The following is a 15427-nucleotide window of genomic DNA, read 5'->3' as shown; positions in this document are numbered from 1 at the left end:
CTAAGACATAAGATCATTTGCTTGGGGAAGACTAAGGTAGACTATGAACTAGTAATTAATAGCTGAGATTGAGCTTCTCATCAACTTTATGCAGATACTTTAGAATAAGACTTAGTTTTGAAAAATAAAAACAATTTCATACCATAGTTTATTAGAGAAACTAAAAATCTACCATAGAAGTTACCCATTACTGAACTATGGTTACCAGTATAATAGAAGTATTTTTAAGTTGTTTTTTGTTTGTTTGTTTGTTTGTTTGGGTTTTTTTTGTTTTGTTTTTTGTGGATCAATGAAATGGCTCCATGGGTAAAGGTTCTTCTTCCCAAACCTAACAGCCTGAGTTCAATCCCTGGAAACCTGGAAACTATATGGTGGAAGGAGAGAACCATATGTCTTCTGATTTTTACATATGTACTGTAGAGTGTGGTGTGCATGTGACATGCTCTCTCTCTCTCTCTCTCTCTCACACACACACACACAGACACACAGACACACAGACACACAGACAGACAGACAGACAGACAGACAGACAGACAGACACACACACACACACACACACACACACACACAGGTTTTAATTGCTTCCGATGAAAGAAGATAAAAGCACAATCCCAGTCTTGGATATAAAGTAATCCAGTGGGTTTATCATGTTATATTTTTGCAAACATTTCCTTTTCAAAGAAATGGGTTTGCTATTAGGATTAGAGAACATGATAAACTGTGGGCATATCTGGCTAAGAACTATACTGAACTGAGTTTGAAGGGCCTCCAAGCTTTCAACCTGTGTCCCCTGTGAGATATTTTATAGACACCATGTGTTTTTTTTCTCATTTATTTTGGAAAACACAACAAAATCAAATGCATACCCCCTATGAAAAGATGTTTTTAACTCCTCAAAGCCCCAGGTATAGAGAAAGGCTCAGAAGGAGACTAGTTTTTCCTTTATTTAGCGTCTTCTATTTTCTTCGACAGTGCCTTACAATATGTCTAGCAACACACATCCCTCTGAGGTCCTTTAGTATTTCTGATGTGAAACTTCTACTGTAAGGTAGTATCTTTACTTGAAAAATGCACAAAAATATTTGCATGGGCCCATCTTCCAGACACATTTGTAAATTAACGATGCTCATGAGGTAGGTGAGATGAAAGAGACTATTCGCATGCTTTTTCAGACTTGAGGCACATTATGGAGAGATTCCTAATTGGAACTGACATGCGTTTGTGCAATATTTAAATAAGGCATTTTATTTTTGCAGATGAAATCTGTGTTGATGCCACCAGTGTCAACAAATCAAGACTCTAACATAAAGAAAAATAAAGTAGGTTCACCCAGTGCTGCAGCAGGGCCGAGCGAACAGTCTGCTTCTGAACAGTTGACAAAGCTGGAATGGGAACAGGTAGGTAACCAAAGCATTCACCAGAGTGGTGACATCATCTCCTCAACAGGGATGATATTGTCCCTTATAAAATACACATTAAAAATGACTTCACCTTTGTAAGCAGACTATATTATCTTCTCTAAATCTATCTCTATATTTTGCATATAATCAAGTATATAATTTCTAGACTGAAAAAAGAAATCTAGAACTCAAGTTATGGATTCTGAAAGAGAAAGTCATTTCTTAAAGCTGATAGCCCCTGTAACTTTTAAGACTCATGGCCCATAGGTTGAGAACCATTACATTGTTATTATATCTATATTCTATCTCTATCTATCTATCTATCTCTATCTATCTATCTATCTATCTATCTATCTATCTATCTATCTATCACCTAAATATCATGTAGATCTTGCTCAGTCCACATAACATTACTTGTTTTCTTTTTATAGTGCTAAAGATTGAGCACAAGTTTTGTGTTGGCCAGGCAAACACTCTAACATCACACTAAATATACTAGTCTTAGTCTTGTGAAATAGAGACTTGCTTCATAGCTCAGGTTAGCATGGAATTTGTGATCCTTCTGCCTCTGCCTTCCTATAGCAGGTACCTCCTTTCTCACCTTATATGTGCATTTCATTTATACAAATTTTGACTATTATATGTGGTAAAAAGGAAGGAAGAAAAAGATGCTGTGAGAGTTTACTTCCCTATACTTTGTCATGAAATGTTCTTCCATTATCATATATGTATAATATTTTCTTATATATTACTATATAGGGTTATACACATAAAATAATGTGTGCTGTACTCCAAGGGTAAGTTAGGAAGCTTTTCAGAGGAAACAGTGCCTATAAATTACTATGTTCCATGTAGTAATTAAAAACTTAATCCTTTCCTAATGATATATTACCCCTTATATTCCATGTTTCCTCTTTTATTATGCTACAAGTCATACACCCAAAATGTGAATTCATTGTATAGAAAACCAGATAGGACTCCATTTGAATGCAAGGGTCATTTTAACCATCAACATCAGAACATAAATGTGCATTAAATTTATGTGTAGGGTACAATATTGGAATTCAGTAAGAAGGAAGGAAACCCTTGGGGGTGATTCTTCTTTGGGAGGTTTTAATTCTCTTCTCAACTAGTCATCGAAACTGTCTGGTCTGAGCCTGTTCTCCAGCGTCTCTAGTGCTGAGCAGGTACTGACAATTCCACAATGGTTCTCCCACTTCCGTTCTTTCTGCCATTCTGTCTTTTCTCTCACTTATCTCCAGGTCTCCCTTTATATCAAACCTGTAAATGGTGTACAGTCCAGGTTAGTGGAGCAACCGTATCTGATCCTCTTCTTAAGACCTGATTGGGACCTCCTAGAATAACTAAAGATTTTTAATTGAGGGTCCTGAAAAGATGGCTCAGTCAGTAAAGTGCTTCGTGTGCAACCATGGGGTCCTGAGTTCAGATCCCCAGCACCTGAAATAAAAGTCGGTTGTGGCAGCACACAACTGTAATCCCAGCACTGGGGAGGCATAGACAGGTGGATCTCTGGGGCTTATTGGCCAGACAGTCCAACTAAATTGTTGAGCTATGGGTTCAATGAGAGAGAATATTTGATGAAAACACCCAGTGTAGACCTCTGGCTTGTACACACATACAAAATGTCAATTATATGCTTCTCCTCCAACGAAACATATAGATATGGACAGGTTGGAGGTATAGCTTAGAAATAGTACATTTGCCTGGCCAACATGATTCAATTCTCTGTACACATGGCAACAACAGAAATAACTATGGAAAACAGTTAACAAACTTTTATAATCATTGTCTATTAGAATCTCCAAGTACTTTGCAAGACAATTGACCCAAATACCACAGCTTTCTCAAGACTGTCACTGTCTTTAATAATAAAGAGGTGATTTTTTAACACTCTATTTTAAGCTCTTGCAGTAGTATTTAGAACATTCGGTGTAGATCAGAGACTACAGCCTCTGGTTTTCTGTAAATGTATTCTTTTCCCCCCATCTTTATTAACTTGGGTACTTCTTATATACATTTCCGAGTGTTATTCCTTTCCTGGTTTCAGGCAAACATCCCCTCCCTCTCCCCTTCTTTATGGGTGTTCCTTGCCATCCTCCCCCATTACCACCTCCCCCAACAATCACATTCACTGGGGGTTCAGTCTTAGCAGGACCCAGGGCTTCCCCCTTCCACTGGTGCTCTTACTAGGCTATTCATTGCTACCTATGAGGTCAGAGTCCAGGGTCAGTCCATGTATAGTCTTTTTAGGGTAGTGGCTTAGTCCCTGAAGCTCTGGTTGCTTGGCATTGTTGTACATATAGGGGACTTGAGCCCTTCAAGCTCTTCCAGTTCTTTCTCTGATTCCTTCAACGGGGTCCTATTCTCAATTCAGTGGTTTGCTGCTGGCATTCGCCTATGTATTTGCTGTATTCTGGCTGTGTCTCTCAGGAGAGATCTACATCCGGCTGACAGGAACCAGATGTAAACGTATTCTTAAACTTTTCGTCTTCAGTCCTGAGTATTGTGTGACCTGCATTTGCTTCTTCCAGCCACCAAAGGAAATATGAAGCTGAATCCAAATCATTGCGCCTGTAGAGCATGCAGTGGAAGGCAATCAATGAGCAAATGTACTACTGAATTGAGCATTCATGTGGAGGCAAATAATCAAAAATGGTTTTGGGATGTTCTGGAAAAAACATGAACCATTGTGCCAGGTTAAATTCAGGGAAGAAAGAGTTCATTTCAATGAATACATATTAGTCATTCTTAATATGTTCAATGGGGCAAAAACCTGGTCCAGTAGGAGGGTGATCTATCTAATTTCTTTGAGTATATTAAGAGCACCTAATATATGTTCATTGAAAGGAACCACTTTCTCTTCTTCATTTAGCTGGGCAAGGTGGTTCATATCTGCAACTCCAGATACCTTTATTATTTCTGTCAAGTAAATCGGAATATAGAAATGATAGACTGTTGCTTATAACTATAAGCCTAATTTATTTCATTGTTCCAAGATCATTGACCTTCTGTGGAGTGACCCCAGAGGCAAAAAAGGCTGTTATCCAAACACAAGCCGAGGAGGCGGCTGCTATTTTGGACCAGATGTTACCTCTAAGGTTCTTAATAAAAACCAGTTGAAGCTGGTCATTCGGTCTCATGAGTGTAAACCTGATGGGTATGAAATCTGTCATGATGGAAAGGTGAGCTAATGTCATGGATGAAATTCTTACACGCATCCTTGTCGCAAGCCTGGTCTTCACTGCACAGTGTTGTCCTACCTAAAAGCACATGAGATGTCTTCCTTAGTACCAAACAGAAAATGGACTAATGGTGCTTCACTGTCCCTTATCCTTAGAGATATTTAGCCTATTCTTTGATCTTTACTATTCTAAGCAGAAATTCTGGTATGTGACTGCATTAATTACTCTTCTCATTGCCATAACCAAGTGACAAGAAGCAACTTAACGAAGGAAGGAAGGAAGGAAGACTATATTTTGATGCACAGTTTGAGAATTTAGTCATGATGGACAAGGCATGGCAGACTGCTTGATGACCTCTCAGATGACCAGGAAGGAGATGCTAATGCTCAGCTGTCATTCTCATTTTTCCCTTTTTGTTCTGTCCAGGACACTAACCTAAGAGATGGTGCCATCCACATTCACGGAAGGTTTTTCCTCCCTCAGTTAATCCTTTCTTGAGAAGCTTTCACAGACATACCAAGAATTATGCTCTGTTCAGTAATCCAATCAAATTGACAATTAAAATTAACCATCACAAGTGTACCCCTTTCTAACTTAATACCCAAATGCATTACTTTTAAATTATAATAATGACACTGATTACACACACACACACGCACGCACGCACATGCATGCACACTTCTTTTTACTAAATGTAAGCCAATTCTCACATTACACAGTTGCAATTCCCACAGAAGTGCAGACTGTACTTATCCTTACAAAGATTCCAGTTTGCTCTCTTTCTTCTTCTGCAATTCCCTGTAAAAGACAATATACACAGCACACTTCCTTTCAACCCACTGAGGAGGTGGTCACTAGCAAATTGCTTACTGCAATTAGTTTGCTGCCATGAAAGTGGAATACCTTGTTCTTCAGTTATATCAACGAGGCTAGAGAAGGTGAAGACCAAGAAACTGTTTTTCATCTTCAGTTGCCCTGGGATAGTTCTTTTCCTTCCTTTTTTCTTTATAGTGCATACGAATAAATAACAATGAATATAGAATCCTGTGGCACATCCTTCTGTGCTGATACTTTAATATTCTTAATTCTACTCATTTGTTTTTGGCCCATACTAACATAAACAAGGTAATTAGAAAATAGCAGTGGTTCATCTGAAGTGACATTCTTATTAGACCAGAATTGGACTCAAGCCAGGTTTCCTGTCACCAGCAAGTATTGTCTTTCCATATTCTACCTCCCATGCTTCTATAGTTCCATTCTATTATGTCTCTGCTCTTAAAACATTTTTGTGTAGCTTGGAACCCTCTAAATCTCTCATCTTTGATGAAAAGAACAAGAATGAACTTCTAACTAAATTTTGTTTCGACACCTCAGATATCACAAGATAAGAAAATAAGGGATCTGTCCCCAATGAAAAATGAGAATTTACAAACTAAACATTAAAGAGAATTCTAAGACTTGGCATTAAAATAGTATGCAGGAGCTCAGGGCCATATGGGGGACACTGACTGAAGACATTTTCCTTCAAGGGAATCATATGTCATGTCAGACCTGGATAATTTGCAGAAATTTATTTCCTGCCTTTCACTGAATGATTTTTTGAGAGCTAACTTAATGAATTTGATCCTCTTTTTCTTTAATCAGGTCATTACTGTATTTTCTGCTTCTAATTATTATGAAGAAGGCAGCAACCGAGGAGCTTACATCAGACTAAGTTATGGTACATCTCCACAATTTTTCCAGTACCAAGTGACTAGTACATCATGCCTGAACCCTCTTTACCAAAGGTATATAGCGCTGATAATACTTCTGTCTATATCTGTAACCAAGTAGAACCAGTCCCAAGGGACTAAGAGCAGGGTCTGCCAGTGAAGTCTCTAGCCATCATTATTGGAGTTTCTGTTCCTTTATTCTTTGAGTTTGTGCTTCAGACTGCTTCAGGTTCTGTTGTTAGGTTCACTATGCTTATAGTTGTTCTGTGTTCTGTCCTTAGGAATTAACCCCCTTTACTTGAGTTCCAGTTTTCACCTGTCTAGTTTGTCTCCTATTAGCATGAAACTCTAGCTTATATGGTTGCTGGGCTTTTTGTTTGTTTGTTTGTGTTTGTATTTTTCGTCTCTTTCATTTCAAACTCTTTGTGCCTTTGAAGCGAAAACATGTCTCCTATGAGGTGACATACAGTGCAATCGATCTTGTTTCATTTTGAAGCTATCTAGTCTCATGGTCTGTCTTTTTAGTTGATTATTTAATTTACTTACATATGCTGTTATTTTTCATCGACTGCAACATGCACCTGCTATTTTATGGTTTTGATACATAGACAACGCTTTGTATTGTTGGTTTAACAGTGAAAACATTAGAAAATAAATCTTTTCTGAAAGTGTATAGACATTTTTTTCTTTTAAAAAAGGAGCTGAGGAAGAAGTTCGTATTGACATAGTGACTAAATATCCTAGCATCAGTCAAAAGATTGTCCTTTGTATTGAATTGTGTCTACCTCTGTTGCCTTGGGTTCCTATGATGCTCTGCTCATGTGCGTCTCTTCTTTTAGCTGTCGTCACCTATTTTGACTCAGTCGTGTAATGGTAAATTTCAGTATCTCCTGTAACGAGTTTCTTTGTTCAAGTAATTACTCACATGAGTCTTTCAAATCGAGGAAAATTCTATCTGGAGCATGCATTAAAGTCCACGGGGAGAACCAGCTCCATAAAGTTGTTCTCTGATCTGCACACATGTACTGGGGCGTACACACAAGCCCCTCACCACATCTAATTGTCAAATGCAAAATATAAAATGTCTAGAAAACAGAAAGGAAGTATACAAAAAATGACACCAAGGATGATGATTTTAAAAATATCTAACAACAATGCAAAATGCAGACACAAAAATACACGCATTTACTATCCAACAACACGATACATATAAACACAGGCAAATTATTTAAAGTGGAAACTGGCATGCTGTAACATAGCACAGGAAAATGAAGCAGGACAGAGTGGGTCTTGTAAGTGTCACTGAAATGCTGCTTTCTTAATACAGGGTGAATGCTATGGAATTCAGTGCCTTCAGGATACTAAAGGAAAGAATGATTGCACGAAAAACTGACCTTATCAATGCTTTTGAGCTCCGAGATCATAGTAAGACAGGTAATAAAATATTTACCATTTCTCAACAGGTCTAGCTATACACAGAGTAGGTTTTCTTCAATGATATTTTAGTTCTTATTTGCTAGAATGGAATGACAGAAAAATTTTGAAATCCATTATTTGCTATAAAACCAGCAGAATGCATTTCCTCAGTAAGGTCCTTTGGATTTAAACAATTGAACAGCACGAGTCAGACCTCTATTCTGGTTGCCTGTGGAGAGTCTGGAGGATGCGGAAGTGGAATGTGTTTGTCAGCTTCACAGGGTCTTAAGTCTCATGGCTGCCATTGTTTTGAATGATTATGTGAGCCTGGCATAGTGACACATGCCTGTAATTCCCAGCCTCTGGGAGGATGAGGCAGGAGGATGATGAGTATGAGGCCAGCTTGAGTCATCCAGAGAGATTCTGTCTTGAGAAACAAAAACAAGAAGAAAACCAATTATAACCGAAAAGATGGTTTGAATCATACCTGAGAGCACAAATTAATGGGTAAGCACTGAAGGCTAGCTTGCCCTGGTGTGGAAGCTAATGTTGCTCTAGCAACCATCCTGATACCAAATTCTAGCATGGTAGAAAGATAGAAAAGGTGAAGTCAGGGTTTTTATACCTTCAAAGTGACTAAATTGTATGATGTTCCCAACTGCCTCTTTGAAGAAGACATCCTTGATTGTAGCCATTAGTATATTCAGAGGTTAACAACAGCTAGCCTGAGCTTGCAATTAAGGGGTGCTAAACAAACGAAGTGAGCTATGATGACTAAGAGTTCAGTAAAACTAGCGAATAACAGAGCTAGTTCTCCCAAGGAAATCAGCTGTTGGAGTTGTCAAATACAAAATTTACAACATCTAAGAAAATGAAAAAGAACAGAAGAGAATCACGATGTGTGTTTGAAATATTTGAAATATGATTGGAAGAAGTATGGAGTAGTTATAGCACTGTTTGTTAAGATGAAGAGTAAGCACGGCAGGTACTACATACCTGTAATGCCAGCACTCGGGAGGCGGGGTCAGGAAGTCGGGAATTAGAGGCCAGCTTGGGCAACATGAGACCTTGTCTCAAAACAAGAATAAAACCCAAAGAGTGAGAGAGTGTACATAATGACTGTGTTAAAGAGATTAGACACCTCTTCAAGAATTAGATCGAGAGATAGGAACTTCAAGGCTAGTCTAAGCAAAACAGTAACCCCCAAGGCTAACCTGGGTTATATAGCCAGACCCTGTCTCAAAAAACCTGTTATGAATAGTAAAATGAGAAGGCTAAGCAAACATCTAGTGAGGATCAAAGTCTAACATATCAGTGTACCAGAAAGAAAGAAACAGACTGTAAGGCTGTAAGGGAGAATATGTATATGTATGTATGTATGTATGTGTATATATATATATATATGTATATATATGTGTATATGTGTGTGTGTGTGTGTGTGTGTGTGTGTGTATAAAATGTCTGAAGCTCTTCCAGAACTGATGACAGAGTCCTAGAGATAAATAGAAACACTGATTCTCAAGCAGGATATATAAAATTAAACCCACCCTTATAATGAAGCTGCAGAGCACCAATAGAGAAGAGAACATTCAAATGCAGGCAGAAGAAACACACATTACTACAGAGACACAACAGTTGGACTGATAGACTAATCAGCAACTGAGAAAGACGCCAGTAGATAGTGGATCACATATACGAAAATTGAGAATTATATTGACAAGAATAGCATGCAAACATTAACAGAAACACAGCTGGAAAGTACTCTGTTAATAGCAAACAAAGTAGCCTCTGAGAAAACACGTTTCTAGACATGAGAAGGGACACTTTGTGATAGCAAATATTTAATTTGCCCATCGAATTTGTTCTGCATATTTATGTTCCTACTGATATGGCCTCGAAATATGCAAAACAAACCTGACAGAACAACTAGCAGCAGCAGAAAAATTCTGTCATCATAGTGGGTAATTTTAATACTTCTCCCTCAGAAACCAAAGATTATCACTATAGAATACATTTATACCCGACATGGTGAGCAGCAGCAGTATAGCTCAATCTAATCTAAACATAAAAATCACCTTTGGGATTCAGCGTGGTGGCGCATGCCTGTAACGCTAACACTCAAGGCTGCGGCAAAAGGATCATGAATTCAGGACCAGCCTGATGTATAACACGTATATTTGGATCTAAGAATGTACTTTGAATCATTGTACTTCTTGTATCACAGAAGAAATCACAGTAGAAATTATATTATCCAAGCTGAGTGGTGATGGAGAATTAACATGTAAACTTTCCAGAATGCAAATTAGAGAAACAATGGCTTCTCTGAATGCATGTCATTTTAAATGATGAAATTTTATCAACTAATAAGAAAATAGTTCTTTGAAGAAACTGGTAAACTTAATAAAATGAGAGAGAGGAAGAGAGAGAGAAAGAAAGCAAAAATTAGAGAACATATATTCAAGTACAAATAAACATTAAGATCATTTAAGATACATTATGAAAACTTATCTATCAAAGAATTAGAACTTTATAAATCAAGTGGACATATTCCTAAAATACATACACCTATGCACACACTCTAAGCTGAGACATAAATAAACCAAAAATCTTAACGACTCTGTAACTGTTAAAGGAACAGAAATAAGGACATTTGAAAGTTTCCACAAGAAAGTCCCCCACTTTCAGACAGATTCATTTCTTAAAGAAAACAAGGGAAATCTTATCCCACTTGCAGAGAATAGGAACAGAATATTTTAGGAGGTCAACATAACCTTGGTGCTTAAACCTAACAAGAAAAAGACAATTAGTGGCTCATATTATGGATAAATTTATGTGAAAAATTTTATAAATGAAATAATCAAATATTAGTATATCACAACCAAGTTTAGCAAATGCTATGAATACTAGGAAATCCAATTTGTTTTGCCTTTCAAACCCCAGTCAATGTAATTTGCCATTTTAATGAAGATATTGTGTAATTTACCTAAAAACAATTATATTGATATATTTTACCCTGGTTTTATGGCTTAGTTTTCTTTTATTTAAAGTTTTTTGAGACAGGGTCTCTAGAACAATCCAGCCACAAACTTTCTATGTAGCTGAAGATGACCCTGAACTTTGGATCCTCCTGTCTCTACCTCCTATGTTCTGAGGATATTAGACTTATGCCACCATGCCTAACTTATGGGGTACTGGGAATCAAACCCAGGGCTCTGTACATGTTAGACAAGTACACTACCAACTGAGCTCCATTCTGAGATCTGTTCATGCTTTGTAAAAGCAGTTAGACAATTAAGAATAGATGCTGAGGGGTTGGGGATTTGGCTCAGTGATAGAGCGCTTGCCTAGCAAGCGCAAGGCCCTGGGTTCAGTCCCCCCAGCTCCAAAAAAAAAAAAAAAAAAAAAGAATAGATGCTGAATGTGTTGGCTCATGCCTATAAGTTTAGCATATATATATATGCGCAAAACATCCATATACATAAAATAAGTCTAAAAATGAAAGAGAAACTCTATATGTATTTATGTATAGATATTTATATACTTAGTAAAGAGACTAGAAATAACAGAATTGTTTATTTGAAATCATTTAAGTTCTGGGATGGTGGCTCATACCAGTCAGAAAGGATAAAAGAAGAATTGTAGGTTTGAGGCCAGCCTGGGGCTATGTAATGGGTTCAAGGCTAGCCTGAGTAATATATTAAGACTGTCTCAAAAGCCAGGGTTTGACAATATTGTTTGGTGGTAGAGTGCTTGCCTATTGGACATACTAGGTTTGAGCCCCTATATAAAGTTGCTTCAAATGAATATATATCTTCAATAATCAGAAAAATAAAAATTTATGTGGTTTGATAAATTACAATGTAATATTAAGGACAAAAATAGTTGGGAAAGTAGGTGAGTGATATGCTAAAATAGTAAAAATAAAAGTAAGTCTTTCTTCTGTGTTTTCAAATCTCCTGTAATACCTTACTTTGGGTATTATGGAAAGAGAAAAAGTTCAGTCCTTAATTGAAATTTCTTACATGTGACAGTAAGATTTACAGAACATGAAAAACTTACTTTACTTATTCCTCCCTCAAGGCCCTGGGGGCTGGTAGGACAGATCATAGAAGCGAGCGGTGACCTCAGGCCTTAAAACCTCATGCCCTAGGTCATGGGAAAGAGCTTTCATCTTATTTTGTTAAATTATATGCCAAATCATATGGGCTTTTTGTTGTCAAGCAGTTAGAAAGATTTGGTATTGGCCCAGTGGGCTTTTTTTCTATGGAGAGAGCATTTTGGGGCTGAACTTACCGTGGAGATCTCTGAGTTCGCATCTGGTAAGCACTGACGCCAGCGGAAGCGTCGACTACATGTCCAGCTTTGATGACATCCACATTGAGAAGCCTGTGAAAGATGTGAGTGACGCCATTAGTTCCAGCTAAAAACTGGCTTGGTTCAGAGCACCCTTCGAACAGCCTCTAAGCAACTTAGTGCTTTCAAAAGTTGGGAGTGGAATTATCTAGTGGATGAGGAATGGATGGGGAAGGGTAGAAAATGTATGTGTTCTCTTTAGAATAGACAAAATAAATAAGCAAAAACTTTGTAAGCAAACCTATGTTAAATTTAATATTCTTATTTTCAGTGCTGTCTGCAAGAAGGGCACATATAACAATATAACAACATCATCTCATTTAAAATACCATTTAAATATTCAACATACATGTACAGATTCGCTGATGTTCCCTAGAATATGCCTTAAGGTATTATGAGATATAAAATATCTTATTACAATGGCAATACTACAGGGGCACTGATCAGATCCCATCATTAACTAGTTAGCAATTCATCAGTGATGAGTTATAATGTTGAACTGATGGGAACTAAGACGTGGATGATCATTTGCAGAGAATGTGAGAAGAACAGAGAGAAGCACGCTGGCTACACAGGGGAATATCCATAGGAAGAAGGCTTTGGATGGTTGAAACAGTTTACCATGGTGATTCAGATTATAGACCTCTGTCCAGAGGGCCTAAGATTCAAATCTCACTCAATAGCTATCTTACCTCTAGGAAAATTGCCTTTATCTTCTGTCCCTATTCTTTAAGACCATAGAAGAGGAAATGAATGCTCTACGTGGACCTTTCTGTAGATTTGCAATTGTCATTTCCTGCTACTCGCATTGACTCTTTGTCTCTGCAGAACCCAAGAGCAAGTCTTTAACCTGACTCAGAATGGTTAAGCTGAGGGACGGTTTGCCTTATATGTAAATTGGTGACTTTACAGTCTAGTTCAGTGGTAGATGCCCGGCATACATGCAAGGCCCTGGGCTTATTTCTTTGCATTATAAGAAGATAAATAAGACAGGAAAAATAATTTGAGGTTATTTTGTATTTGTCACATTTACTGAAATCTGGACTGTTAATCCTCAATGTTTTAACACTTAGAAAATCTTTATTCTAGATGAAGTCTGATCTCATTGAAACTATGTACAGATACCGATCTGACCTGAAAATCATATTTAATATCATCGACACCGATCAGTCAGGTAAATGAATTTTGATTAGTTTGAGGAACTGGAGAGTTGCTTTTAATTTAGTTTTGAAATACAACTACCGATTTTCAAACTTAAAAATTCAGGTCTGGGGGCTGGAGAGATGACTCAGGGGTTAAGAGCACTGACTGCTTTTCCAGAGGTCCTGAGTTCAATCCCAGCAACCACGTGGTGGCTCACAACCATCTGTAATGGGATCTGATGCCCTTTTCTGGTGTGTCTGAAGACAGCTACAGTGTACTCATATAAAATAAATGAATAAATAAATAAATAAATGAATAAATAAATCTAAAAAAATTCAGGTCTGGAAATACAGCTGAGTGGTAGAGAGGTTGCCTATGAGGCTCTGTGTACTATCTTCAGTACCCTGCCACCACCCCAACGTCTATGCAGACGTTTGAGTATGAAAAACTATCCATAGTGATCCATGAAAGTAGATCTTTGTATATTAAAACAGGCATCAGTGGGTCTATGAGACGACTCATTACAAAAAGGTGCTCAATGCTGACCACTATGACCTGTACTCAGTCCCCGAGACTCACATGGTAGAAAGGTGAAAGGAGGAACTTACACTCTCAAGGTGTCCTCTGAGCTCCATATTTGCACTATGACATGGGCTATGTGCACACACCATACACACACACACACACACACACACACACACACACACACACACACGCACAGGCACGCATGCACACAAGCAACATCATCTTTTTTTTTTTTTTTTTTTTTTTTGAGCTGGGGACCGAACCCAGGGCCTTGCGCTCCTAGGCAAGTGCTCTACCACTGAGCTAAATCCCAACCCCAAGCAACATCATCTTAACTCCCGGACACTTTGTCCTGCTCTGATGTTGCTCTCTTCTGCCATCCTCCTCTGTGTCTTGCATCCTTGGACTTTAGTTTTTATGATTTCTATACCACTTTCATCCATGCTCACTCACCATTTCTTCACCATGTACTCTTTTTGCCATTAGAATATTCTCAGGATCCTCAGTAGCCCAAGTGCCATACTGTGTCTTACGTTTACGACCTTGTTCTTCTGTCTCCTTAGGTGTTCTGATTCTCAGGCATGTTAGTGAGCTGGGACTTGGCACTTTCAGTCAGTGTCGCCTCCTCCCCACTCTTACAGGTTGGTCTTGACATCACCACTTAACCACCTCTGCCTGTTTCCCTTTAGGTATGATCTCCATGGATGAATTCCGGACCATGTGGAAACTTTTCAATGCTCATTACAAAGTTCATATCGATGATTCCCAAATTGACGAGCTTGCCAGCACAATGGACTCCAACAAAGATGGCAACATAGACTTTAACGAGTTTTTAAGGGCTTTCTATGTAGTCCATAAATACGAGATGCCAGAGAACCCTTTGAACAAATGAGAGAGCTTAGCATGAACAAAACCTTCTCCCAGCCCCCTTGAAAACAGCTGACCCCAACTCTCAGCCTTAACAAGAGCCCTTGAAACTCATAGTAGTAGAGAAAAGTAGATCCTAATTTGCACCATAAGTAGATGCACAGTGTAAGTGTTGGCAGGCTTTAGCGAACTGCTATTGCTAAGACTACGTTAAATATCAGTTGATGAGATTCACTTCCATTGCCAGTGATAAACTGGGTTTGAGCCTGGGGCTGGTCTCAGATGATACCTAACCATGAGACCAGAGAAATTTAGAAGCATATTCAAAGGAACCCAGAGAGCAGGAAGAGAAATCAATAGGTGTAATATCTGTGAGTGACTGAGGATGAGGTGAATACTAAACTATTGTTGAAATAAAGTATTTCCATCATCAAACTGTAATTGTGTTTTGGAGATATCACAACTAGTGATCTTGAGTAGGTGGGGGACCATCTTCAGGGATGAGAAGCATATCAAAATCTTGGGAGAGACTGTGAGAAAAGACAAAACCCCTATTTTTATTGTTTACTGGAAATAGGAAGTCAATATATTCACACTTAGCCCTATAATTAATATGGTCTGACAACTTGATGGATAAGACAGGGCCTTGGTTATAAATCCTATATAGCTTATTCTTATATTCTGATTACATATCAAACAACTGATTGCTTTCTAAGGGTGAGGATATATTTCATTATTTTTAAAGCTTTGGAACTTCAAGATCAAGAAATAATCCAGATCATGTGAGCTTCCCTGCTACATATATCAG

General features: G+C 38.1%; 1 protein-coding gene across 1 annotated transcript in view; it reads left to right on the top strand.

The window, feature by feature from the left end:
• Ppef1 (protein phosphatase with EF-hand domain 1) overlaps positions 1-14993 on the top strand; it is a 94280-nt gene extending 79287 nt beyond the window's left edge. The window contains 9 exon segments of the mRNA XM_032889576.1: positions 1257-1397; positions 4418-4603; positions 6248-6390; positions 7643-7749; positions 8760-8762; positions 11964-11998; positions 12000-12128; positions 13174-13258; positions 14442-14993. Of these exon segments, the coding sequence (XP_032745467.1) occupies positions 1257-1397; positions 4418-4603; positions 6248-6390; positions 7643-7749; positions 8760-8762; positions 11964-11998; positions 12000-12128; positions 13174-13258; positions 14442-14644 (1032 nt within the window). The 3' untranslated portion in view covers positions 14645-14993.
• The last annotated feature ends 434 nt before the right edge of the window (positions 14994-15427 follow it).

This window comes from Rattus rattus, chromosome X, assembly GCF_011064425.1.
Source record: "Rattus rattus isolate New Zealand chromosome X, Rrattus_CSIRO_v1, whole genome shotgun sequence".
Taxonomy (NCBI): domain Eukaryota; kingdom Metazoa; phylum Chordata; class Mammalia; order Rodentia; family Muridae; genus Rattus; species Rattus rattus.
Note: the sequence above shows the minus strand (reverse complement) of the source record. Positions and strands in the feature narration are given on the sequence as shown.